The sequence below is a fragment of the Oreochromis niloticus genome, unplaced genomic scaffold (genome assembly GCF_001858045.2).
Source record: "Oreochromis niloticus isolate F11D_XX unplaced genomic scaffold, O_niloticus_UMD_NMBU tig00002015_pilon, whole genome shotgun sequence".
Classification (NCBI taxonomy): domain Eukaryota; kingdom Metazoa; phylum Chordata; class Actinopteri; order Cichliformes; family Cichlidae; genus Oreochromis; species Oreochromis niloticus.
Genome location: NW_020327533.1, coordinates 317,193 through 344,096, shown reverse-complemented (window position 1 = coordinate 344,096; position 26,904 = coordinate 317,193). Strand labels below are relative to the sequence as shown.

The window sequence follows — 26,904 nt, the reverse complement described above, 5'->3', positions numbered from 1 at the left end:
GTCAAGTTTTGAGCCAATGAGCGTGTGGAGTCAAATTAAGCCCCGCCCCTATCATGACTTTTTTTTTAACTAAAATGGCGACAGAGGAAAACTGTAATCTGTCAATAATATTGAGCCAGGAAGTAGTTTACTGTCACAGAGTAGAGGCTGTACTCAGTTTTTATTAGTTTTATACATCATTTATTCAACAGTCTATAAATAAAAGTAGAAAAGTATAGAAGCGTAGAGCTGCCACCCAGGCAAAAGAAAAGTACAGTAGAGCTATATCACGTTATAACGTGAAAAGTTTATTGTTCTAACAATATACTTTTCATGTTTGAACAACATAAAATCACCTTATCACAATATACATAATTATCAAGTTATAACAAAAAAAACTTTCACGTTATTACAATATAAATATTATACTGTACAAACAAAGAAGGTAAAATAACACAGTCATAGATATAGTTGTAAATCAGGCCATTTCTGTATCAGGCCACACACACACATATCAGCAGTCACTTTCAATCTTGAAACTAGAAAATTTTCACTTGTTCCACTAACAGAGTTTTTCACTTATTTCAAGCAGACATATCTTGTATTAAGTAAAAGATCAGCCACTGTCTTAAAACAAGTTCATATATCTCACTGAAATGTTTCTCTTTAGCTGACTGTGTCTTATTTTAAGTGTAATGAGATAATTTTGAGTAGAAATAAGACAAATATGTGTGGAGGAAGAGTCACTCCTGCTTTGTTTGATTATTCCTCTAAATCTTCTCCTGGTTCTCTTTAGCTCCTCATCAGAGGCGGAAGAAAGCAGCTCGAGCTCAGGAAGGAGCTGGAGGTGAAGAAACCTGAGGCTGAGACAGCCAGTGAGTCACATCAGCTGAAACCACGAGGTTCTTCCACTGCTGGTGTTCAGGTTCTGTTGGTGCTCTCTTCTTTCTGCTGGAGACAGTTTTGACATAGAAAACATGTGGTCTTACAGGCTTAGCGTGACACAGTCTGTCAGAAGCCTACAGACCAAAGAGAGAGTCCTGTGCTGCTCACAAGCAGCAGTTTAGTTTAATGAGCTCACTTCCTGCTTTGATCCTTAGCTCCTCTCCAAAAGTTTGAGCCTCTAAAATAACTGGTCAGGGCCAAAGTGCCAACATTAGAAACCCGTCAGTGTGATGCTTCCAGTACAAGTTCATATATCTCAGTGAAACGTTACGAGGTTCTTCCACTGCTGGTGTTCAGGTTGTGTTCTTCTTGGTGCTGGAGACAGTGTAGGAAACATGTGGTCTTACAGGCTTAACGTGACACAGTCTGTCAGCAGCCTACAGACGGTGTGTCGGGGTCTCAGGATCAGAGTTTACCAGAGAGAGAGTCCTGTGCTGCTCACAAAAAGCACTTTGGTTTAATGAGGTCACTTCCTGCAGTGACCCTCAGCTTCTCTCCAAAGGAGCCGTAACATGTGGGCTCCTCACCGTGATGATGATGATCCCAGTCTGAGCTCCTTCATCGACCTGATCATGTAGCTATGACAACGTTTGTCTAAAGAGCACAAAGAGCTGATAAACACATGAAGTGTAGGAAACGTCAGTCGCACTCTGAGGATGATTGTCAGCACGCTGGCAGCTTACCAACCTGTGATTGGTCCTCCTGATGACCAGCAGGGTCATGTGACCGCTTTGCCTCAAGTTTCTCCCACTGTGTTTGGTGACCTGTCACCCAATGCCACACTGGTTAATGTGACCGTACGGGGTCACTGCTGTGTGTGTGTTTCTGTGTGTGTGTGTGTGTGTGTGTGTGTGTGTGTCTGTGTGTGTGTGTGTGTGTGGTTCAAACCCTGTGAATAATGTGATGTTTTGGTGTTTTTCTAAAGACTCTGAGCCTCTAAAATGACTGTTTAGAGCCAAAGCTCCAACATTCAGTCGGTGTGATGCTTCCAGTACAACAGCACTGTGTGTGTTTACCTCTCAGACTAACTCCACCCTGACATCCAGAAGATGGAGGAAGAGGACGGAGTAGCTGCAGCATCCAGCTGTGTGTCTGTGGGGAGTGACTGGTTTACACAAACACCTCCACGTTACAGTCATGGACCTGCAGCAGTAATGTAAGAACACGACTGACTTTATTAGTCATTTCAAACATAACCATGACAGAATCATTGATCTGTGATTGGTTCAAACTGTTTGATCTGAGTTTGATTTCTTGTTGTTTTCTTGCTGAGATCTCTGTAAGTTTAAGTGAAGTCAGTGCAGCAAAGAGAGAAGAGCTGAGAACAAACTGACTTCATTCACATCACAGACAGAAAAAGGACCAACGGATGTTAAACTGGATGATTACTGGCTGACATGTCAGTGTTATGAGGCAGCCACAATATAATATCACAAAGTGATCAGCTGATCATATGGCTGTCAGAGAGAACTGATCAGTTATTTATGTTTGTGTTTGCAGAGGTCAGAGGTCACGGTCTCCAGTATCCAGCTGTGTGTCTATGAGGAGTGACTGGTCCAGAGAAAGACCTCCAGACTTTAGTCATGAACCTGCACCAACAATGTAAGAGAGCTGCTGACTCACAGAGTTCAAAGGTTGTTTGCATTTGGGAGCCAGTTCAGCTCACCTGGTTGAGCAGGTGACCACATATCACAGGTTTGATTCCAACCATGGGCCTCTTGCTGTGTGTCCTCCCTCACTGTCTCTGTCCACTGTCCTGTGTGAAAGGTCCTCGCTGTCCTTTCAGACAAAGGCAAAAGAGGATGTTTAAAAGTCTGTTCTGAACTGAGATCAGAACATTTTGCTCAGTTTCTTGCTTTTATGTAAAAACTGTTTTTTTCCAAACAAATCTTAGATCAGTCCACAATCACAATTATGGTTCTTCTACAATAACGTTAGAGTGTCTTATGAAGCCACACTTTTGTGTCTAAATTTTTTACCTTTGTGCTGTGCAGCAGGGCAATATGGCACAAAATTCATATCTCACTATTTTTTTAAGCCATAAAGTAAGAACAAAAAGAGAGTTCTTAGTCCAAGCTGTGTCCCAGATGTCACACAGGCACTTTTATTAACATACAGCATACATGTACATGAAAAATTACTAATACTCCATGAATGAAATAAAACAATGTTGTTGCATAACAAAAAGCTCACAGTTGTACAGTCAAAATGTAAACAAAAAAAAAACCCCAAACAAGCTTCATTATTTGTCACATGCAGTATAATACACAGTACAATGTGTAGTGAAATGTTCTTGTGGCCACACCATTCCAGGGCTTTTTGGGTTAGCATGAGGGGTCTAGCCAGGACCCTTACTGGGTGGGAATCGAACTTGCGACTCCTCCTCCAAAGACGTGTAGTCTTACCACTTCACTATCCTGCTCTTCCTTTTTAAATTTTTTTTATTAAACTAAAAGATGTTGAGCATTAGAACAAAGACAGATTTCACAGCTGCTCTGTTCCCAAGTTCTACTGCATGACTGACAGCCTGGAGTTTGAAATCCTCTTTGCAATAGTGTCTCTTACAGGTGCCATTTGTGGTCCTTATACACACACAATATGGTAATATTGCGGTAGTATTACTCTGCGAGGCTCCTGACTATGGTAGCCGTAATGCTCCAACAATCCATCAAGCGGTGCGGCTTCGTAGCTTACCGAAGTCGTACTAAAATATTTGTGACAGATTGCTGTGACAGAGCGCCATGTACCACATAAAATCGGTTCGCGGTCAGTAAGCACAACCAGAATTCATACATACGGCGCGCTGTTGATTTTTGAGAAAATGAAAGGATTTTAAGAGCACCCTATAGTGCGGAAAATACAGTACACGAGTTTTGTAAGGTGGTATGTTTCAGGGCAGGAGGCTGGGAGACTTCACGGTCTGGGATACAGCATAGTTTCACACACTCTTCATTCTGCACTTTATGGCGCTGTTGTAAATGGTGATAATACTAGTAGTGCTCCAACCTTTAGTCGGGACACTTTCCCAACTTTCTCTGCAGAACACATTATTCTGCTGCTCAGCTGACACTTTGAATCTGAACCATCTCCAAACAATAGTAATAATAATAATAATAAACTCCAGATGTTTTCTTTTTTACTGACCAGCTCCTCTTTGATAGCTGCCGTGTCCATCTCGTGCTGCTTGCAGGTGAAGCGATGGGGGGAGGAGGGGGAGTTGTGTTCAGTGAAGCAGAGAGGCAGAGTGACGTTGCAAAGAGACAAAAGTGGACGAAAGAGAGGCAAACTAGCAGCTACACAAGTATAATTATAACATAACATAGACTATATCCATATAAACCACATTGTCACATCTTATATCTCGTATAAAAATATATCGATATATTTTAAAAAACTCGACATATTGCCCAGTTGTATTATGCAGCACCTGTGGCTTTCATGATAAAATTTGTCAGTAATTGATATGATATGAATGAAACATGTTTGTGTTTGCAGAGGTCAGAGGTCACAGTCTCCAGTATCCAGCTGTGTGTCTATGAGGAGTGACTGGTCCAGAGAAAGACCTCCAGACTTCAGTCATGAACCTGCAGCAGCAATGTAAGAGAGCTGCTGACTCATTTATGGTTGTGTTTTTAAATCTGAGACCACTTTACAATCTCTGTATTTATACAATAATATGATTTAAATCTTTATCATATGTTCACAGAAGTCCTAAAAGTAGAGAAAGAGAAGGAGAAAGCAAATGATAGAAGAATAGTAGACTTGTTCAATGTGTTTTTTTTTAAATAAATGATCCTGTATAAAACCTACTTTTACATTTATATTTGAGTTTTATCTTTATGAGAACATGTTTGTGGAAGTGTGTCTGTGTGTGATCAAAGGAGGATACTCAGGTGTTACGTCCTGGTCCAGGGTGACAGGACCACAACATAAGGGTTAAAAGGAAGTTGATTCTGGTGCGCCTGACTGTTTTTCTTAGGCACACCAGCACCAAAGTTAGGCGCACCCAAATTTTTCAACCGCATCACTTAACACCGTAGTTTAACTGTAGTACACATTTTTTAAAATTGCTGTCCATACAGACAATATTGATTTGTAAATGATTAACTAACAATCTTGTCAACACAAAGTTCTTTATTTGGAGCACCGTTCTACAAGAAAGATAAGTTACTGAAAAAGTGTTTGTGCTTAAAGTGCTTTGGCACTCTTTGGTAATATTGTAGCCAATGTTAAACTTAATTCTCATCTTGGCCTCCTCTGACGACCTGTTTGCTGCTGCCTGCCGCTGAAAGGCAGTGGGGAGAGGAGACAGTTGGGCAGTGCATTTATTGCAGCATATAATGTATCGATTCGATTAAATTTTGCCTCAGACAATCAGAAATATTATAATTCTGATCATTTATCAGTACTGACACTGTGAGACTTCATCAGAGGTGTGAGCATCACAGCAGATGTCTTTGGCTACGTCCACACGTACACGGGTATTTTTGAAAATGCAGATTTTTCTATGCGTTTGCACCTTTCGTCCAACCGTAAACGGCGTTTTCGGTCACTGAAAACTGAGATTTTTAAAAACGCCTGCCAGGGTGGATATTTTCGAAAACTCAGTTTTTGCATTTACGTGTGGACGAGGAAAATGGAGAAAACGCAGCGCCAAAGGTGTGCGCCTTTTTTCACGTCACACTGTCCGACACGTTATTGTTTTGGTGAAATGAATTTCTACAATGGCGGACTTAGACAAAATGCTGTTACTGTTAATTTTACTCTTGGCAGTGTTTAAATACTTACATATACACACAGTTACTGTCCCTACACACAGTTCTGCTTCTATGCACCATCTTTGTTTACTCTTTCCCACCCAGGCTTCTAGACTTCTGATTGGCCAACATTTCTCCACGGTTAGGAATATATCGCCACTTGTTGCTTTGGCATGTTGATAGCAGCGTTTTCCTTAGTTTTTGCATTTACATGTGGACAGTTTTCAAAAATACCCGTGTACATGTGGACGTAGCCTTTGTGTCAAAGTAACTGAGAATATAACACAGAAAGACATTCATGACGACATTTATCAAATGTGAAGCGTAGTTTGGATCTTCTTTTGCTGCTGGTTCAGTGAATTTTGGTTGGAGAGAGACAAAACCTGTTCGCTCGCTCTGCGGTAGAGTATCACTTCCTGTTCCTGCTCAAACACAGTGGTGTTTCTGAGTAGCTTATCTGCTTAGCAATTTAATTAAAAACTTTTAAATACATTCTTTTTTCATAGTATAATCTTCACGTGCTTCATCTGAATCACCCTTTCTGTGTGCTCACTACATAATTTATAGCCAAAGTATTCACTCACTGTCTCTTTACTGTTTCGCTAGCTTAGCTTAGCTCGTAGCCGACTCGTTAGCACCATGGCTACTTCACCTGTCCCTCCTGCACTTTCCTGCTCATTGTGTCAGATGTTTAGTTACTCCTCAGCCTCCTTTAGCAGTAATGATACCTGTAACAAATGTAGCATATTTGCAGCTCTGGAGGCCAGGATTACTGAATTGGAGACTCGGCTTCGCACCCTTCATTCACCCGTAGCTAGCCAGGCCCCTGTAGCTGGTGCAGCCGAAGATAGCGTAGGCCCCGCTAGCTGTTTCCCGGCAGATCCCAAGCAGCTGGGGAAAGAGGGCGGCTGGGTGACGGTGAGGAGGAAGCATAGTCTTAAACAGAAGCCCCAGGTACACCACCAACCTGTTCATGTGTCTAACCGTTTTTCCCCACTTGGCGACACACCCGCCGGGGGTCAAACTCTGGTAATTGGTGATTCTGTTCTGAGACATGTGAAGCTAGAGACACCGGCAACCATAGTCAATTGTCTTCCAGGGGCCAGAGCAGGCGACACTGAAGGAAATTTAAAACTGCTGGCTAAGGGTAAATGTAAATACAGTAAAATCATAATTCACGTCGGCAGTAATGACACCCGGTTACGCCAATCGGAGGTCACTAAAATCAATATTGAATCGGTGTGTAACTTTGCCAAAACAATGTCGGACTCTGTAGTTTTCTCTGGTCCCCTCCCCAAACAGACCAGGAGTGACATGTTTAGCCGCATGTTCTCCTTAAATTGCTGGCTGTCTGAGTGGTGTCCCAGAAACGATGTGGGCTTCATAATTGGCAAACCTTCTGGAGGAAACCTGGTCTTGTTAGGAGAGACGGCATCCATCCCACTTTGGATGGAGCAGCTCTCATTTCTAGAAATATGGACAAATTTATTAAACCCCCCAAAATATGACTATCCAGAGTTGGGACCAGGAAGCAGAGTTGCAGTCTTACACGCCTCTCTGCAGCTTCTCTCCTCCTGCTACCCCCCCAAAAACCCATCTCCGTAGAGACTGTGTCAGCTCCCAAACAGACAAAAAACAAACCAAAACCCAGCAATAAACAACTTAAACATAAAAAATCACAAAGAAAGAACAATACAGTATCCACATCTGAACCAAAGAGTAAAACAGTGAAATGTGGATTATTAAATATTAGGTCTCTCTCCTCCAAGTCTCTGTTAGTACATGACTTAATAATTGATCAACAAATCGATTTACTCTGCCTTACAGAAACCTGGTTGCAGCAGGATGAGTATGTTAGTTTAAATGAATCAACACCCCCGAGTCATTCTAACTACCAGAAACCTCGAAGCACAGGCCGAGGGGGCGGTGTGGCAGCAATTTTTCACACCAGCCTATTAATTAACGAAAGACCAAGACAGACTTTTAATTCATTTGAAAGCCTGATGCTTTCAAATGCTTGCCTGATGCTCGATATCAAGCCACTCACCTCTCTCTGCACTTTCAAATGTACACAAAGGACTACAGAAATATCTGGACCACAGCCAATCAGAGAGGTCCCGCCCGAGACTATCTCTGATTGGTCTAAACCACGATATGGGCATAATATGTCTCTGTTGTTGACCACACGGAGATTTTCAGAGTTGCCGAGACTTTTTTTGTTCTTTTTTTACTCAAACAGCTGGTTGCACTGATGCAACCAGGGATTTTTTTTAATCGCACCATTTGAAAAAATTATTTCGCATTTGCAACCAAATTGGTCGCACTCTAGAGCCCTGCAGGTGATTTCTAAAACCTGCAGGACACGGCCCTAGAGGCCTGGAGTTGCCCACCCCTGCTCTAAAGTGACACACAAAGGTTGTGAGGCCAAGGATGGGTCTGCTGCTCCTGTCAGTTGCTTCCTCGGTACAACTGTTGGAGAGGGTTTTTAAAACAGGCACTTGATGATGGACCTTAAAGACAGAGGACACACACAGAACAAACCCAGCCACCGTGATGTAAAATATGGCCAGGGCCGTGACATGAGGATGATGTTCATCAGGCTGCAACATGTTCTAGCCTCTGAGGTCAGAGCTTCACTGAACAGTGACAGGTTAGGGTTAAAAGGACGTAAGACAAGAATGTCTGAGTTTGTTCATCCTTAAATCAGGCAAACTGGGTTTTTCTGTTCCAAAAAGAGACTTCGATCCAACTCTGTTTACTGGTTTTCTTCAACAAACTCTGAGTTTGTGTGTGACTCCTCCCTCCTGCTGCACCTGAACCAGCTGACTGACGCTCCGAGTCATTTCCTCATTCATAAAGTCAAAGCTGTCAAAGCTCAGAGGAGAGACTTCATCTGCAGACGTTTGTTTATACAAAATTAAATCCAGTTAAACATTAGTGTGCATTTATTTTACATTTCATTCACTCGGTGTGTGAGGGCAGAGACAGCAATTACATCAGATATAATCAGCTCAGAATAAAATCTAGCTGTCAGACAGTTAGCATCTCTGAAAGATTAGCGGTGTTCAAATTCATGGGCTGCATCCTCCTGAGGCCGCATTTGTAGACCAATTACGTCACAGCGACGCGCCGAAGGCTGTCCCAATTCGTAGACTCCTCCGAATGCAGCCGACAAATGCGTCCTCCTTTTCCCCGAATTTGAAGGATGGGTTGGGTGTATCCTTTGTGGCCCACCATATCCCAGAATTCATAGCGTGGCCCAGCCAATTCCAGTTTCCAACAATGGCGGCAGCTAGTTAGTTTTAATATTACTCTCACTACTCTTTCTGGGTCACAAAATAAACTTTTAACATATTTTCAGGCGAGAATGTAGCTGTGTAAACTTCAGATATTTGCTCGGTTTATCAAGATATTGCATATTTGCAAAAGTGCTCTGACGTTTTCGGAGACGTCTGTTACCCACCAGCTCGAGAGCTAGCCGGGGGGTTCAATAGGGATTCGAGCCGGCGAGAACAGCGGACCCCTGGCTTCATCATTTTCAGATCACCGCGGTCTTTCGCTACTCAGGTTAAACATGATATATAAGACATTCAGATAACTTCAAAATGTTATTGTTTAGCTTTTTTCAGTGTTTCAGAAGGTTGGTAGTTTAGTCCGTCTGCTCCAGTCTGAATGCCAAATATCCTTGGGCAAGATACTAACCCTATGTTGGTCTCCCAAGCATTCATCGGTGTGTGAGTGTTAAATAGAAAAAGTGCTCGTGCGTCTGTTTAAAGTCCTCTGAGTAAGAACCAGTCTATTTACGCTAGACCAGTGGTTCTCAAACTGTTCACAGTGAGTACCGCTTCATAAAATATATGGCTCTGGAAGTACCACAGTACTATAGGCCTATTTAACACCACATACAGTTTACATGAGACAGTTTTATTTCTTATATGAATGTTAATTATTTTAACTGTTATAAACAGGATGTGAGCAGTGATAATAACATTAAAACATTCACAGCAGGTGGGATATCCAATCTTTATGTGTGTTTAAAAAAAAAAAAGAGAAAAAAATGGATCTCCATCTATTTAATCTGAACAAGACCCTAAAAACAGTCAGTGATCACTGTTGGCCCCTCTCGGTTTTTATTACTGCTGTTCATTTTAAAGCTCAGTTATTAAATCTTATGATGTAACTACAGCCCAGCGCATGCAGCAGTATATGAATGACTAACCTCGTATTGTGGATGGATTATCTCAGTTATTCTCCTGACTGAAGTTTGGTCCATATAGCATCCAGCCATGTGATTGCATTTGTCCCTAACCATCGGGAACCCTCACATTAACTTTTATAGAGTGGAAAAGCAGAGCGGGCCGAGAAACTCCCCTCTCTCTCGGGCCTGGGTGATGGTACCGCTCTCAAGCTCACAGAGAGCATGCTGTCCTTGCTAGGAACGGATGACTGCTTCGTCTTCACTCACCTCTTCCTCCGACAGTTGCCTTCTCCAGTGCGAGCTGGCCTCGCCAACTCCCGGCTGCTGGCCTTGGAGGATTACCACTCACTAACAGAAGAAGCAAATCGCATTATCCTGGCTACCAGGAGCTTCAGCATCCAGGCGAGAGTTCCCAACTCACCGCGCCTCTACCGATTCTTCCGGGGACCCGGCTCATCGATGGTGGCTGGGATTGCGGCACGGCGGCATCGTGGAAAAGGGCAGTGTTTTTACCATCAGTGTTTTGGCGCCACAGCACAGCGCTGTGTGCTGCCTTGCCGTTTTAAGGCCCAGGGAAACGAGGCCGCCAGCACTCTGTAGTGGCCGCGACTGCTGACAATAAGGAAAGGCTGCTCTTCATAGAGGACTCACGCTCGGGGAAAAGTTTTCTGGTTGACTCCGGCTCCCAGAAGAGTCTCGGGAACTCTCGTGTCGTCTTTGCATACCTCCACAATGGCATATTATTTAATAAAAAAAAAACCCCCACTAAAAACCCACTGCATACCACTAGAGAGAGCCAAAGTACCACCAGTGGTACGCATGCCACAGTTTGAGAAAGACTGCTGTAGAATATTTAAACAAAGCTCATCTGTTTGAAGCTTTACAGACAGAACACACTAAACAGTAATCAATTTATTGGTGTAATCAGACACACTGATGGAAAAGTGTGTGTCAGTTGGATCTTGGAGATGATGTGAATGTTTGAGTGAACATGAGGCTGAAATGAATGCAGGACTGAACTATTTGAGTTGTGTTTTAGTGAATGATGTGATATGAATAGAAACATGTTTGTGTTTGTAGAGGTCAGAGGTCACAGTCTCCAGTGTACAGCTGTGTTTCTGTGAGGAGTGACTGGTCCAAGCCCAGACCTCCAGACTTCAGTAATGAACCTGCACCAACAATGTTCTTCAGTCATGGACCTCAGCTGACCATGTAAGAGAGCTGCTGACTCACAGAGTTCAAAGGTTGTTTAAATGAATGCATTTGGGAGCCAGTTCAGCTCACCTGATTGAGCAGGTGACCATATATCACAAGGTTGGGGTTGATTCCAACCATGGGCCTTTTGCTGTGTGTCCTCCGTCACTGTCTCTGTCCTCTTTCCTGTCTGAAAAGTCCTCGCTGTCCTCTCAGAAAAAGGCAAAAGAGTATGTTTAAAAGTTTATTCTGCAACTAAGATCAGAACATTTTCCTCAGTTTCCTGCTTTTCAGGGCTGTTTTAACAGTGTTCAGAAAAGGGCTGTCATGATGGTAGACTTTGAAACTTGAGAAAGATACCCAGGAAAGGACTTGATAACCTTTCCGATACCCTCCATCCATTCTCTTCCTCTTATCAGGTTTGCTCGGGAGCTGGAGCCTATCCCAGAAAGGCTCAGGAGTCCACATAGGTGGTGTCCAAGTTCATGGGCTGCATCCTCCTGAGGCCGCATTTGTAGACCGATTAGGTCACACCGACGCGCCTGAGGCTTTCCAAATTCGTAGACTCCTCCGAATGCAGCCGACAAATGCGTCCTCCTTTTCCCCAAATTTGAAGGATGGGTTGTGTGTGTCCTTCGTGGCCCACCATATCCCAGAATTCATAGCGCGGCCCAGCCGCGCTATGAAACAATGGCGGCCGCTACTAAGTTTTAATATTACTCTTATTACTCTTTCTGGGTCACAAAATAAACTTTTAACTTATTTTCAGGTGAGAATGTAGCTGTGTAAATTTCAAATATGTGATTGGTTTATCAAGACATCGCATATTTGCAAAAGTGCTCTGATGTTTTCGGAGACGTATGTTATCCACCAGCTGGCTAGCTAGCCAGGAGCTCGAGGGTCACTAGAGCCGCCGAGAACGGCGGCACATCATTTTCAGATCACCGCGGACTTTCGCTACTCAGGTTAAATGTAATATATAAGTCACTTAGACAACCTAAAACTGTAATTGTTTGGCTTTTTTCAGTGTTTTATTTGTTCGTGAGTAAATCGATTTGGCTGAGATTAAAGTTATTAGATTAGATTCGATAAAATAAAACTATTAATCCCCCAGGTGGGTTCCTCCTTGGTTTTCATACAGCTGAATAAACATCAAGCAGAAAACTGATTAAACAGAAGTATGAGATGGTCGAGAATTTACTCCAGTGTCCTGTTATATTTTAGATAGCAAGGAACAGATGGCTGAGTTTATTAAACTCCACCGAGACAGCGGTCGCAAAACTGAAGGCTAGACCGTCCAATTTCACAGCAGTTTTCTTTCGGCCTACCCGACCTTCTGAGGACCCGGCCCACGTAGACCGCGAAGGCCGGGTCCTCAGGAGGATGCAGCCCATGAATTTGGACACCCCTATAGAGTAGAGATGGACCGATCTGATATTACGTATCGGTATCGGTCCGATACTGACCTAAATTACTGGATCGGATATCGGAGAGAAATAAAAAATATAATCCGATCCATTAAATATCAAAAAAGCACCTCACAAAACTTGCAACACGTCATAACTCGGCTCATAACCGTAGCACTTCGGAGCAGTGTGCTCACGTGATAGACCAGCTGTGTGTATTTGTAGCCTCGCTACCAAACCAGCATTTCATCTCCGAGGAAGTTATCCCAGAGAGAAGTAAAGCAAGTGTGTAAGTTCATCTCTGAATGTTTGTAAAGCGTTCCCATGTTAAGCTTAACAACCGATATATGGAGCGACTGCCTCTCTCTCTCCCTCTCCTGCTGCTACTTCAATCGTGAAACTGCTTAATGATCAGCTGATCGGCTTTTCTGTCGCGAGTCCGTCTCTCTTCTTTGTTTTTGGCCCACTTTGCACCAGAAAGAGGAAACCAGCTTCTGAACAACAGCAGCACGTTTAAGCTTGATAAGCTGTTGTTAGAATATATTTAATCTTACTTTCTACACCAGGATCCTTTTCTAAGTAGCTGACGGCTGGTAACTGTGCAGGGGCGGATCTAGCAAAGTGTAGCCAGGGGGGCCGATAGGGCATGAACAGGGAAAAGGGGCACAAAGACATACTTTTCTTTCTTATTCTCATTTAAAATATCTAGCTTTTAATAAATAATTATCTGAATCTTACACCCAAAGTTTTAATCTGATGTAAAATGTATAGAAGTCCATTACTGTATATAGTAACTGTTAAGTCTAATATACCCTAGTAAGCTATAGTACTTTGTCCTTTGGGAAGGTACCATCTGTGCAGTCTGCAATTCTGTTGAAGAAAGATGTTGAATCTATATAATTATTCTTGAAAAATAATTTATTTCTGTGCATGTTTTTTTTTCACCCTGCATCAAATTAAAGTTGATTACATCGATTAAGCATCATGAGGTGGAGGGTGGGGGGTGGTTCCCTATTTTCTTTTGCTGGGAGTTTTTGCTATTAGTTAGGTTGTTTAATATTTCTGCTAAGTACTCTTTAAAATACCAGAATAGGGAGGATGGAGCAGGTTTAAATTTATTAGATTGATCAGTGTTGCTGAACTATGAAATATTTTGGGCGCAGTGTATTTTTTACATAAAGGTATAACAGAATAGCTTTAGTGTTGTTGTTTATTTATTGATTAAAAAACACACTATATCGGATTCATATCGGTATCGGCAGATATCCCAATTTATGATATCGGTATCGGACATAAAAAAGTGGTATCGTGCCATCTCTCCTATAGAGTTGGTGATGCAGGTTACACAGTCTATATGTAATTGATGCCAGACTTTTCTCAGCTACAGTCAGAAACTTTAAAAGAAACATGACCGTTTTTGGACACAAATAACTGTTATCTATCAAAACAATATAGACAGTCAGGACTGAAGTTGTGTGTCGCTGAGTGTAGCTGTTGCTGTTCTGTGAGTCTATCGTGCAAGTGGTGTGATATCCCCATGTAGAAAGGACGGCACTGCAATGCTGGACTTGCCCTTACTCTGGGCTCCCTCTTTATTCTGGCAACTGGTACAAAGAAAACAGTACACAGTCGTCATTAACGGTGTGCAAAGCAACTGCAACATTCAGTTCACCAGCTTGGGAGTATTTTCCTTTTTTTTTTTCCAAACATAACACTTAACAAATGACTAAGATGTATTTATACAACACAACATCAACAAAGTCTTTCTTTTAAAAGTTCTAGCTGAAACCAAACCTGTGATCGTATAGTAGCAGTATTATTTATTTATTTTTCTCCTTGTGGTAAATGAGTGATAAGAGACATTATATCTCCTTTTCCCTAACCAATGACAACAATAACATATATAAACAGCTTTTCTATAGTAAAACAATCATCATTGTTCATCATTTTTTTCCTATACAACAGCATCAACTAAAACATATACTTAACAGCGCCTACCTGGTACAAAGAAAACAGCACACAGTCGTCATTAACAGTGTGCAAAGCAACTGCAACATTCAGTTCTGTTAAAAAGAATTAGAACAATTACAATCACACAGAGAAACATTAGAGCTGAGTGCAAGTCAAAAAGCACCCGACTAGCTAACGAGTATTAGCTTAGCATGCTAACTAAAAATGCTACTCGAGAATAAAGTTACTACCCATGCATCAAAATGCCTGTAACTTTCAGGATACATGCTAGTACTGCTTACAATCAAAATACATGTTGACAATTACCACTATAAGAATGTTTTCATTAATACACATACAAAATTGACAACAGTATCGCTCACAAACACCTACCACCAGCTTGGGAGTATTTTCCTTTGCTGAGGCATGCGCTGTGCAGCAATTTGGAACCTTAACAGTTGCAGTTGCGGTATTTGTCCACCAGGTGGCTCCAACTATTCACAAAGCACATCAATTTTGAGGAAATTCATTAAGCTATTTTCTAACTCTGTTACATGAGCTCATACATTATCATTTTATTATTAGTCATAGTTACAAGCTGCTACCTTATTGATAACATAACAGTAATGTGGCTATAAACTAAAGACCAGAATGTCTGCACAGTGTCATCAAATCTGGATGTTTGTCACTAACAGTAAATGATGTTAGTGATAAAGAAATGTGTTCACAGAGGGAGGAAGAGGAAGAGGAGTGGTGTTTGTGAGGAGGAGCAGCTCTCCTGCTGTGCTTTGTGTCAGGACGTCCTGAAGGATCCAGTCTCTACCAGCTGTGGACACTGGTTCTGCAGACAGTGCATCTCCTCATACTGGGACCAGTCTGCTTCATCAGGAGACTCGTCCTGTCCCCAGTGTGGAGAAAGATCCAGAAGCAGAGCTGGACTGCAGACAGCCAGTCAGAGCAGCTGTGTACAAAGTAAGACTGAACATCTGTCTGCTGATGGACTCATTTCTGAAAACTGGACTTCTTGTTGTTGTTCAGACATTGAAGAGTTTTCTTTCTGTTTTTCTTTCTTTCAGCAGATGTTGGTCTGCAGGAGGTTTTAGATGAACATAAGATCAGTCTGAGGAGGAGATGTGAACGTGTGACTGAAGGAAGTGATGAAACAGGAAGTAGAACCCTCCTCAACAGGATCTACACTGAGCTCTACATCACAGAGGGACAGAGTGAAGGGGTTCATACCCAACATGAGGTGAGGCAGCTGGAGACAGCTTCCAAGATGGACGCCCTCCATGACGCTCCAATCAGGTGCCAGGACATCTTTAAAGCCTTCCCTGACCAACAGAGACCCATCAGAGTGGTTCTGACCAACGGCGTGGCTGGTGTTGGAAAAACCTTCTCAGTGCAGAAGTTCACTCTGGACTGGGCAGAGGGCTTGGAGAACCAACATGTCAGTGTGGTGGTTCTGCTTTCATTCAGGGAGCTGAACCTGATCAGAGATGAGCAGTACAGTCTTCTGGAGCTGCTCCATGTTTTCCATCCAACATTACAGAAGGTCACAGCAGAGAAGCTGGCTGTCTCTCAGCTTTTGTTCATCTTTGACGGCCTGGATGAAAGCAGACTTTCATTGGATTTCACCAACAGGAAGCTGCTGTCTGATGTCACACAGAAGTCATCAGTCAGCCAGCTGCTGACAAACCTCATCCAGGGGAATCTGCTTCCCTCGGCTCTCGTCTGGATAACTTCCCGACCCGCAGCAGCCAATCAGATCCCTCCTACATGTGTTGACAGGATAACAGAAGTACGAGGCTTCACTGACGCCCAGAAGGAGGAGTACTTCAGGAGGAGATTCAGTGATGAAGAGCTGTCCAGCAGAATCATCTCCCACATGAAGACATCCAGGAGCCTCCACATCATGTGTAGTATCCCAGTCTTCTGCTGGATCACTGCTACAGTTCTGGAGCACATGTTGACTACAGAGCAGAGAGGAGAGCTGCCCAAGACCCTGACTGACATGTACTCACACTTCCTGCTGGTTCAGACAAAGAGGAAGAAGAACAAGTACCATGAGGGACATGAGACAAGTCCACAGGAGCTGATGGAGGCTGACAGGGAAGTTCTTCTGAAGCTGGGGAGGCTGGCGTTTAAACATCTGGAGAAAGGAAACATCATGTTCTACCAAGAAGACCTGGAGCAGTGTGGTCTGGATGTGACAGAGGCCTCGGTGTACTCAGGAGTTTGTACAGAGATCTTCAAAAGAGAGTGTGTGATCTTCCAGAAACCAGTCTACTGCTTTGTTCATCTGAGCATTCAGGAGTTTCTGGCTGCAGTCTACATGTTCCACTATCTCACCAACAGGAAGACAAAGGTGCTGAAGAAAAAATATAAAGAGTCCTCTTTGGATGTGTTTCTCAAGAGAGTCATGTCTAAATCCCTCCAGAGTGAAAATGGCCGCCTGGACCTGTTTGTTCGCTTCCTTCATGGCCTCTGTCTGGAGTCCAACCAGAGACTCTTAGTAGGTCTGCTGGGTCAGACAGAGAACGGTCCAGGAACCATCCAGAGGGTCATCAACAACCTGAAGGAGATGAACAGTGATGAAATCTCTCCTGACAGAAGCATCAACATCTTCCACTGTCTGATGGAGATGAACGACCTCTCATTATTTCAGGAGATCCAAGAGTTCCTGAAGTCAGAGAACAGATCAGAGAAGGAACTCTCTGAGATCCAGTGCTCAGCTCTGGCCTTCATGCTGCAGATGTCAGAGGAGGTTCTGGATGAGTTGGACCTGCAGAAGTACAACACATCAGAGCGGGGACGACAGAGACTGATTCCAGCTGTGAGGAACTGCAGAAAGGCTGGGTGAGTCCAGATGTGATCATTAACATCATTGATCAGTGTAGGTTAGTAGTTTAATTTTGAAAATCAAATCAGATTGTAACCACACAGTGTTTGTGTCCGTACGCTGCAACCTTCCACACCATCCTTTATTGTACAGACTCAGCAGCAGCTCCATGGATCCCAAATCCAAGCGTGGAGAACAGATTTGAAGTGTGTCACATCCATGCAGTCACAGCTGTTTCCACCATGTTTCCACTGATATTAATCCTGTTCAATGACACGTTTCATATCAGTGAATATGTTCTTTAGGACGTCCACTGACATGTTTAAGTGTCCTGCTGGAAATCACTCAAATCATCCATGAAATCCATGAAAAATCCTTTTAGTGTTTCTAACTTCACCCTCTGTCCTCTCTCTCTCTCCATCCTCCTCACTGCTTCTTTCACTGATAATCACACAAACATCGTATTCAGCTACAAAATAACACAATAATATCATCTGATGATCATTATTATAAGAGCAGGATCCATATTTGATATCAGAGTAACACACTGCTTGGTTATGTGCAGTCATCATCAGTGACTGTGGGTCAAACAGAAGCTCTCTGATTGTGTGACCTTGGTCACCTGTCCACTCTCACCTGTTTGTGTTTGCTCTCTCTTTGCTGTCTCCATCCTCTCTCTCCTTTCTCTCCCTCTCTGTCTTTGTACCGTCACTCAGGTCCAATGGAAACAGTGACATTTACAAACCAATCAAAGACAAACTGATCCATGTCAGGTTATAACAATATTCAAAGTGAACACAGGCTGCTGCTGGACACAGACAGGTAACATCATTTTGACTTGCTGTCACCTGGATCTGGACTCATAAACACTGAAGCCCTGAACAGGAATACAAATCATTTTCTGCCAACTAGCGACACACCAGCAGATAATGGCTCAGAAAGCTAAAATGAGCCAATCATTTCTGTGTTTAGTTCCCCTGAAATCAGATCTGATATCAGCAGCTCTGAGTTCATTCATCATTATTGTCCAGTGATGAGATTTCTGCTCCGTTTGGTAACAGCTGTTGCGAAAAGCAGTTTCACCCCGGTTCGTATATTCGTCAGGCCTCCAGAAAGAACACCGGGACTCAGTAGTCAATTAACAATACCTTTATTAATACACACTTATTGATTATACCTTCTAGAAGGGAGATGTACAGAACCCCGGACTTTCTCTGCAGATCTCAACCCCTTTGTCTGTTACATGCAGTTTTGTATAAGTGACCCCCCTTCTAATCCCTCTACGAGGTGCCATAAAACTAAGTGCTATGTTTACCTACTTTTACTTGTGTGTGTGCGAGCACGTGAATGCCTACATGTGCACGTTCCCGCGTGTCTATGTGAGTGCTCGTGAGTGACTGTGTGTGCATACCTGATATATGCGTGCACGTGAGTGAGTGTGCATATAGGTGTGGGAGTATATCAGTTAAACCACTGTGGGTATGTGTCTCTTCCTAGGGGCCATAAATACCATCTCCCCTCCAGACCACAGTTATCCAGTTACAAATCTACTTCTAAGCTCACGACACAATCAGGCCTTTATTATATTGAGGGCAGTGTCAGTGTCTCTACAATAATTCTACATTCTATCTTAACACATTTCTAAACTCTAAAGCAAACTAAACATTCCTACATGTCTAAACTCTAAAATAAGCTAAACATCCCTACACAGTCAGCAGGTTTTTCCTGCGTGTGGACGTGAACAGTCGTACCTGACAGCAGCAGGTAGCAAACAGAGATCATCTTTCCAGCTGGAACTCTTCACTGAGCTGAACTCATTCAAAATGTTCTGGAGTCAGATTCAAGACAGGAAACAGTCCAAATGTGTGTCTTCACTCTGACTCTGGATCAGATCTCAGTGACAGACTGTGGACATTATGGAAGCCTAAATGTGACACCATCTTCCTCCTTCATCTGCAGATTAAAGCCAAACAAAGATTCTCATTAAAAGTCTGCAGGTCTGAGAGAGACTCAATCGTTGTGTCAAACACAGTAAGAGGAGCTGAAGCACAGATGTGAAGAGCAGATGTTCATCAGATTATGACCTCACTCTGTTTTGTCTTCATATACATTCAGTCTGTGTTTATAATGCAGATTTTCTGCTTTTATAATTATAATAAAAAATGTGTATACACATTTTATATTTTCTATAATCACAGACTGACTCATTGTCGACTCTCAGAGTCTCACTGTGAAGTTGTGGCCTCAGCTTTGAAGTCCAACCCCTCCCATCTGACAGAGCTGGACATGAGTGAGAACAACCTGCAGAATTCAGCAGTGAAGCTTCTGTGTGCTGGACTGGAGAGTCCAAACTGTCGACTGGAGACTCTGAGGTGAGTTCACTGACTGCAGCTGTTGTTGTTTTTCTGTATTTCAGATCTTTAATGTTTGAAACTTTCTTTAGTTCCTAAATGTTCAGGATGTGTCTGAAGACAAATGTGAAGAAGTTTGAGTGCTTTCAGAAATGACTTGAGCAGGGTTCATTTAAAGGCTGACAGAAGTGGAGTGGTGACGGGGAGATGTTTGACAGGACAGTTTTTCAGCCTCCACAGGTTCATGTTGTGTTTAGAGTTTCTTATGTGAAATGAGAAATGACGCAGCCAGAGCTTTTTCATGAGTGGAAATCCACTGTGACTGTGAGTTGCTGCTTCAGCCTCCAGATTAGCCAGCAGCTCATCCTGCTCAACATTTTCTCACCAACTTTAATAGAAGTGTGATGTTTTCAGCTGGAGTGATGGTCAGGGTGGCCTCCCTCTCCTCTTCTTCTCCTCTTCCTCTTTCATTTGTAAAGTCAGTTCTGCTGCTTTCATTCATTTGGAAGTCCTGTAGCTGAGTTTGGGAGAGACTAACAGCCTGGGCAGCAGAGGGGAGAAAAAACGGCTGTAACACCACAACTTTACTCTATTCTACCTGTCACATCATTTTATCAGAAAACATATATATGCTCATGGTTTTACTATGTTTGGCTTGAAGAGCTAAAATGTAAGAAGATCAAATGTTGCTCTTTATTATTGTGTTGGTTTAGTTTCCTGTCTCTTGGATGGAGCCCAGCTGTGCGTGGCCCCTGGGCCTGTGGTCAGAGTGTGTGTTGGATAATCTGGCCCAGGATGAGGCCAAACTGACATGGGATTAAATGTCTGTCACATATTTGAGCCTAATTTAGAACATCATCCATAAATGTTATCCTGCTGATCAAAGTCCAACACTGAGTTTGTAAAAACATGTTTGTCAATCATTTTGTTTGGTTTGTGAGGAAAATGATTCAATAACTTGCTGCTAATACACAACATTTCATCATATTTCCTCATAACCCTCTTTTGTCTGACCATTTGAATCACATGTGAATTTTCAATAAAGGATCCACAGAGTTTGGTGAAAATAATGACAGTAGATGTTTGTGTGAAAGTGCTGGAAGCAAATTTGTGTGTGATGTTCTTTCAGTGTTGCACTTTGTAGACGCTCCCTGAGCACTGGTCTCACAGCCAGCTGCACATAGAGGCCGTTTCTCAATTCTCAAGTACGCGAGTACGTACTCTCGTTCTCGGCGAGTACGGACTCGCCGAGAACGCGAGCACGGACTCGTGATTTGTACAATCGGAACACCAGCGTACGTGATGATGTCACAGGTCCGGAGTTTTTACTGCCGTCCCCTCTTAATTTAACTGTGAGTAACATGTTATGAAGCTTAACTTTAATCACAGCCAAACCGGTTTACTCAGGAACAAATAAAACACTGAAATAAACCAAACATTAACATTTGGAAGTGATCTAAGTGACTTATATATCATTGTTAACCTCAGTAGTGAAACCTCTATTAATAAAAATAGTGTACATGTACATACGTGTACATACGTGTACATACCTTAATAAAAACAAGCAGGTGAGATGTTAGAACGCTTTTATTTTTATTTTAGTGGACACACAATATGATAGACAGCTGCTGGGGTTTCTTTAACCTGAGTAGTGAAAAGACCGCGAGCGGGGGGGGGTTGAAAATGATGTGCCGGGAGTCCGCTGTTCTGGACGAAATGCATTCTGGGATATTTAGCTTTACCAAGTCCACACCGATGCATGCTCGATGAAACGGGCGGAGCGAGAACACATCCGGGACTTTTTCGCGTTCTCGGCTTGATGCGTACTTCGAATTGGAACAGTACTTGGTCTCCGACTGATGACGTATCACGAGTACACGAGAACGCAAGTACGCACAAGTACGCATATTGAGAAACGCCCAGAGACCAGTGTTGTTAGTCCAGGTCAGAAGATGACTTGCTGGAATGAAAATGAGCTTGTAGTTTGTCTGCTTTAATAATGGGACTGGAAAAATGTGTTGGACTTCAAATATGTCCATTTCTTTCACACTTCACCTTTAAAGGTGAAGCCATGTGGTTCCTGGAATGAAAAACACAACTTTTTCAAGGTTTTTTTTTTTTCATGTTTTTATGATTAATGTACGACTTTAATGTGAAACATTCAGAGTTTTTTCTCTTGTTGTGTTTTTTTGAAGCTGCTTCCTGTTGGCTTCAGCTGTTTGGAGCTTCCATTTTCTAAACTTCTACATTCTGAACCTTCTTCAGCTCTGAACAGATTATGAAACACTGAATGATTTCAAGCTCACACTTTGTCTAATAAACTTACATCTTTCATTCTTTATACAGATTGAAGCGCTGTGATTTGTCAGAGATCAGCTGTGATTATCTGGCAGCAGCACTGAAGTCCAACCCCTCCCATCTGAGAGAGCTGGACCTGAGCTCCAACAAGCTGCAGGATTCAGGAGTGAAGCAGTTGTGTGGTTTCCTGGAGAGTCCAGGATGTGGACTTGAAACTCTGAGGTCAGTCAGCATGTTTTAGTTGTGCTGAGATGAATATGATGTGAAAGTTGTGCTGACACTAAACTGCAGACATCAGGCTGATATTATACTGATCCACACTGAGGATCTTCATGGTACAGTCTGTTTTCTTCTTCTCTGGTTTAGTCCATTGACTGTAGCAGAACAATGTTCACATTTCAAACCTTCAAAGAAGAAGAAAAATCCACCACTGGATAATTCAATGTGAAACTCTAAAACTCTTCATTCCACCTTAAAGTCTGTCTGACACTGAAATCCAAAACAAAATGGCCGTTTGCTTTACATACATCATCCAAAACACAGTCCAACATTCAAATCTCCTCCACTGCCAGCATGAATGATGGGAAAAGAGAAGGAGGAACACTCTGACATTCAGGGTTCGAATGAGTTTCATAAAGCAGACTGTGAAGATCAAAGCTGCATTAGAAGCTTACATGAATGAATGAGTGGACATAAGTGGTATAGGATCAACGGGGACTTCATGACACTCCCCTAGGACTTAAATCTGGGACTCTCCACCACCCTATAACTGAAGAAGCTTCTCGAATGAGAGGTGAAATGTCTTCAAACAACTTAAAGAAGTCCAGACGCTTCTCTTTCCAAGCTCCTTAGACTACAATGACCTGGATTACTGAGAACCTTCACAAACACCTCATCAGTGTGACTCTCAGAGCTACCAGCCCTTTCCTAAAATCACAAAGATCTTAATTGAAATCAATGATATCAAAGCTGGAATCAAATGAGTCCAAGTCTTCTGCTGATTCAGCATCACGTTCATCTTTGGTCCTTGTTCTGCATCCCCACCATGGACTTCATTGCTTTCCAAGCCAGCCTTGAGTGTCCTTTATTCAGCTCATCCTCTGCTTTACTTTTAGACGTGATTTTAGCTGCTTTATCTCTCTTTGAACAAGTTTATGTGCCTCAATCTTTTTCTTCTCTCCCTCATAACAAGACAGCTTCTTCTGACTGTGAACAACTAAAATAAAAAAAAACTGAACTAAACAAAACATTTGAAAAATCTATAAAACTATTACGTGATCATCAGTACTCACTTTGTTCAATACTGAATACGTTGCAGCAGAAATTGTCCACATTTCTGAAATGTTTCTGGGTGCAACTGTTACCAAAGTGCAATTTAGACCTGGCCTGTGGTTGTTATCTAAGTGATAATTATCTATTCTTCTAAACCGAATACAAAATAAAGAAATGACAAATTTTGTTGATACCAAAAGCACACTGAACAATTCATTGTTCTTTTAATGCTGTTCTCTCTTCACTTCCTCTCCTCTCAGAGGAGAGGAAGTGAACTGATGCAGAGCAACATATGGAGAGAATCAGAGTCCTCTGATTCTCTCCATATGTTGCTCTGCATCAGTGTTCAGTTTCCTGACAAAAACAAGATGAAACAATGCTAAATATAATAGTATCTCATTACACTTCAACATAAATGTCTTTTTTTAATGGTTTATCTGTTATTTTTCAGACTGAATCACTGTGACCTGTCAGAAAGAAGCTGTGAAGCTCTGTCCTCAGGTCTCAGCTCTCAGACCTTTAATCTGAGAGAGCTGGACCTGAGTAACATTAACCTGAAGGATTCAGGCGTGAAGCTTCTGTCTGACGGACTGAAGAATCCACACTGTAAACTGGAAACTCTCAGGTGAGATCAAGCATTTATTTTTTCATCAACTGACAGAATTAGCAAATTAATAATAAGGCAGTCGTCTAATGACAGGAGATGTGGAGATCTTCTAAAGTGCAATATACTCTTATGTTGAAAAGTTCTAAAAGAGGAAATAGTTCCTGGGGAGCTACTTCCTCTTTTGTTATTGTCTAAGTAGAAACTTGATGGTGAAAATAGTGATGAGTTTGCAGAAGTGAATCCACAGCACACAACACAATTGTCACTTGCCTAGCAGGTTATGTTCAGAGTTTGTGTTTAAAATCGACTGACGTGCCTCATGATTCTCACTGATTCTTTTATTTACAAAAAGTCACAAAAAAGTCACAGTAGTCACACTGTATGTGTCTCATTGTCACTGGAGTTTAGGCTCCATGCATCAGCTGGTGCTGCAGAAAAAGTAGAAATGTTTCTGTTTGGTTCTAATCTGCTGCCTTTATCTCTGACAAAGATGGAACTGCAGCTAATCGTGCTCATGTAGCCAGTTAGTATAAACCCAAGTCACCGTCAGACACAGCAGACATTTAGTGATAATCTCACTGTATGTGGTCTTTTAGCACCTCTTTTAGTGCCTCCTAGTGGTGAACTTGTGGAGTGGTGTTAGTCTGGGTGATGAGTGTAACTGTTGAGTGAGAGAGACAGAGGCTGTGTCCCAATCCAGGGACCGCACGCTTTGTAGTACCCGCCGTAAGTAGACTACGTACGGCGGGTACTACGAAGTACGAGAAGTGCGGAAGTGAGAGGCTTGTGAAATGGGACGGTCTGGCCTTCGTCGCGCTGCTCAGGTTGCCCAGCAACCATGATACTAACCGCGAGAAACGTTTCATACAGCTTTGTTTGACAGAAATGAAGGAGAAAAAATGTTTTGTTGGTCATTCATTTTTTTTTTTATGACATCACTTTGATTCGTTGAGTATCTGAGGCTGAGACCACAGGACTGTAAAATATGATTGTTGGGCTTCATTTCTGTACTGAAGTCATTTTAAGATTAGTTAGTAAATAACAATTAGTTAATGTTGTTCATGAGACTAAAATCATCTCACTGTGGTAATGTAAATATAATATGGCCAATATCATAGTTATTATATTAACCATTATTAGTTATTACAGCAGTGAACTTGAACTCTTTGTCAAATGAGCTTCGGTAAAGATTCAAGTTGCAGTTATTTATATGTCCTATCATATCCTATCTAAATCTTCACTCAAAGACAAGTATCTTTGACAGTGTATATACAGATGTATTATATATAAGAGACAAATATTGTTTGTTTAATATGTTGGCATTACTAAATTTGGCTCAATGCTTACATATATGTGTAAAAAGGAAAATGTACGAGCTGTGATAACTGTTTCTGATAGAATGAAGATCAGACTGATATATGAAATATTCCTTTATTGGGTGAGAAAATCAGACCATGTCATAACTGCTTTAAGTCATACAGAATAGATATCAGAGCCTTAAACAGGCTGACTTCTGCTAAATGGGTCAAACTGGGCAGAAAGTCTACAAACACATAACATCCTTATAGAATATGATGTAACACTATAGATCAACTTACCTCAGAATATATAAAGCATATAAACAATTACAGCAATATGATGCAACAAACACAGCAGTACTACTAATCCAAAATACTCAAAGCTTCATAGAACTGAAACAAACATTTATTTTTAGCTCCATTCTGCTGCTGATACATACTTTAGGTTTCTGAACATTAAACTTGTTGCTGCCTTTCATAGTGTGTAACTTGAAGGCCCTGAGTACTTTCTCCCACACTGAAAACACTGGGATGATAACATTATTTGAACATTACCTAATGAGACTGATTCAGGACAGACAATTAGTTATGTTAAACTTTCCTAGCAGTCCTTCACAAACAGGGAACAGTCTGTCTATTCTCTCCATCTGTCAGCTGCTGCTGGCTCTTCCTCCTCCTCTTCTTCACACACTGCTGAGTTTGTCCTGGTGGATCATCAGGGGTGCAGACAGGTGACAGTCTCAGGTGTACACACTGCTACAAAACAGCACAAGAGAAGGAGGATTTAGTGTTTGTGTTATTACGAGTGCTAAACAAGAAGAGTTCCCAGATGGTCCAGTGGACACATGTGTGACTGCTGTGATTAAAGCATCTTTCTTTCAGCTTAACGAGTGAACCGTCAGCTCGTTCAAACACACGTTAAAGTCCGTTTGGCTCGACACCACCGAACAGAGGCAGCAATATAACATAGCTAACATTAACAGTGCAGTGAATCCTGCTTGTGCCGTCATATTCAGGACTGCAAACCGAGCAGCATCACTGACTTTCAGCTTGTTGTGTTTGTGGATATACGACTGACTTTAATTATCTATAAAATCATCACATTCTCTGTAAGATTAAGGTCGACTATTGAACGCTATATATTTTAAAGTAAAGGCTCTAAAACCAAGTTAGTACAAACATCACTAATGTCACATAACTTTGCCGACATGTGGCTAACAGTAATGTTTTAATGTTCTTCATTATTAAACATTCGCACATAAATAAGTGACATAATATCCAGTACTTACTTTTGAAAGTTTACTCTTCGCCCGCCCGCTTCAGGCATCCGCCGTTTCTTTCCGAACAAAATATCCACACCCACCACCACGCTATGAATTGTGGGATATATGGAACCACAAAGTCTACACCGGACTGTCGCTATCGATCCGTACCCGATCGGTACCACGCATGCACAAATATTACGTCACTTTCTCTCTTTGCCAACATTGCGACAGTTAATGCATTTGAATGACATGGTTAGCGCCCAGTTAGCTCCTAGCATTTGTCGTAGCATTTGTTAATGCAAATGGAATGAAACTTCCCAAAGGTGTATATTTTTTTCAGATTTTTAATTTTTTTTTAATTTTCAACATCAGCTCCTTAATAATGTCAGTAATATACACTATACATCAAATTGTTACTCTTGACCATTTTCATGGCCATTTTGGGCCAATCGAAACCCATTATAACCACCTTTGTTGATTCCTTGTTATTCCTTCATGATTAGTAAAGTATTCTGATTCTGACTGACAGTACTAAATCATGCAAT

General features: G+C 42.0%; 1 protein-coding gene and 1 long non-coding RNA gene across 2 annotated transcripts in view; one reads left to right on the top strand and one right to left on the bottom strand.

Moving 5' to 3' along the window:
* The first annotated feature begins 1,958 nt into the window (after positions 1-1,958).
* The window catches only part of LOC109199175 (NACHT, LRR and PYD domains-containing protein 12-like), a 53,538-nt gene continuing 28,592 nt past the window's right edge, over positions 1,959-26,904 (top strand). The window contains exons 1-9 of the mRNA XM_019354505.2: positions 1,959-2,080; positions 2,425-2,526; positions 4,420-4,521; positions 10,960-11,091; positions 15,160-15,401; positions 15,506-17,285; positions 19,467-19,641; positions 21,973-22,139; positions 23,641-23,814. Coding sequence (XP_019210050.2) covers positions 1,974-2,080; positions 2,425-2,526; positions 4,420-4,521; positions 10,960-11,091; positions 15,160-15,401; positions 15,506-17,285; positions 19,467-19,641; positions 21,973-22,139; positions 23,641-23,814 — 2,981 coding nt within the window. The 5' untranslated portion in view covers positions 1,959-1,973. The remainder of the gene's footprint in view (positions 2,081-2,424; positions 2,527-4,419; positions 4,522-10,959; positions 11,092-15,159; positions 15,402-15,505; positions 17,286-19,466; positions 19,642-21,972; positions 22,140-23,640; positions 23,815-26,904) is intronic.
* On the bottom strand, positions 14,046-14,979 carry LOC106097512 (uncharacterized). The gene is made up of 3 exons (XR_001223733.1): positions 14,823-14,979; positions 14,478-14,542; positions 14,046-14,083 (listed from the first exon to the last, which is right to left on the bottom strand). It is a non-coding gene; the product is annotated as an uncharacterized LOC106097512 (long non-coding RNA).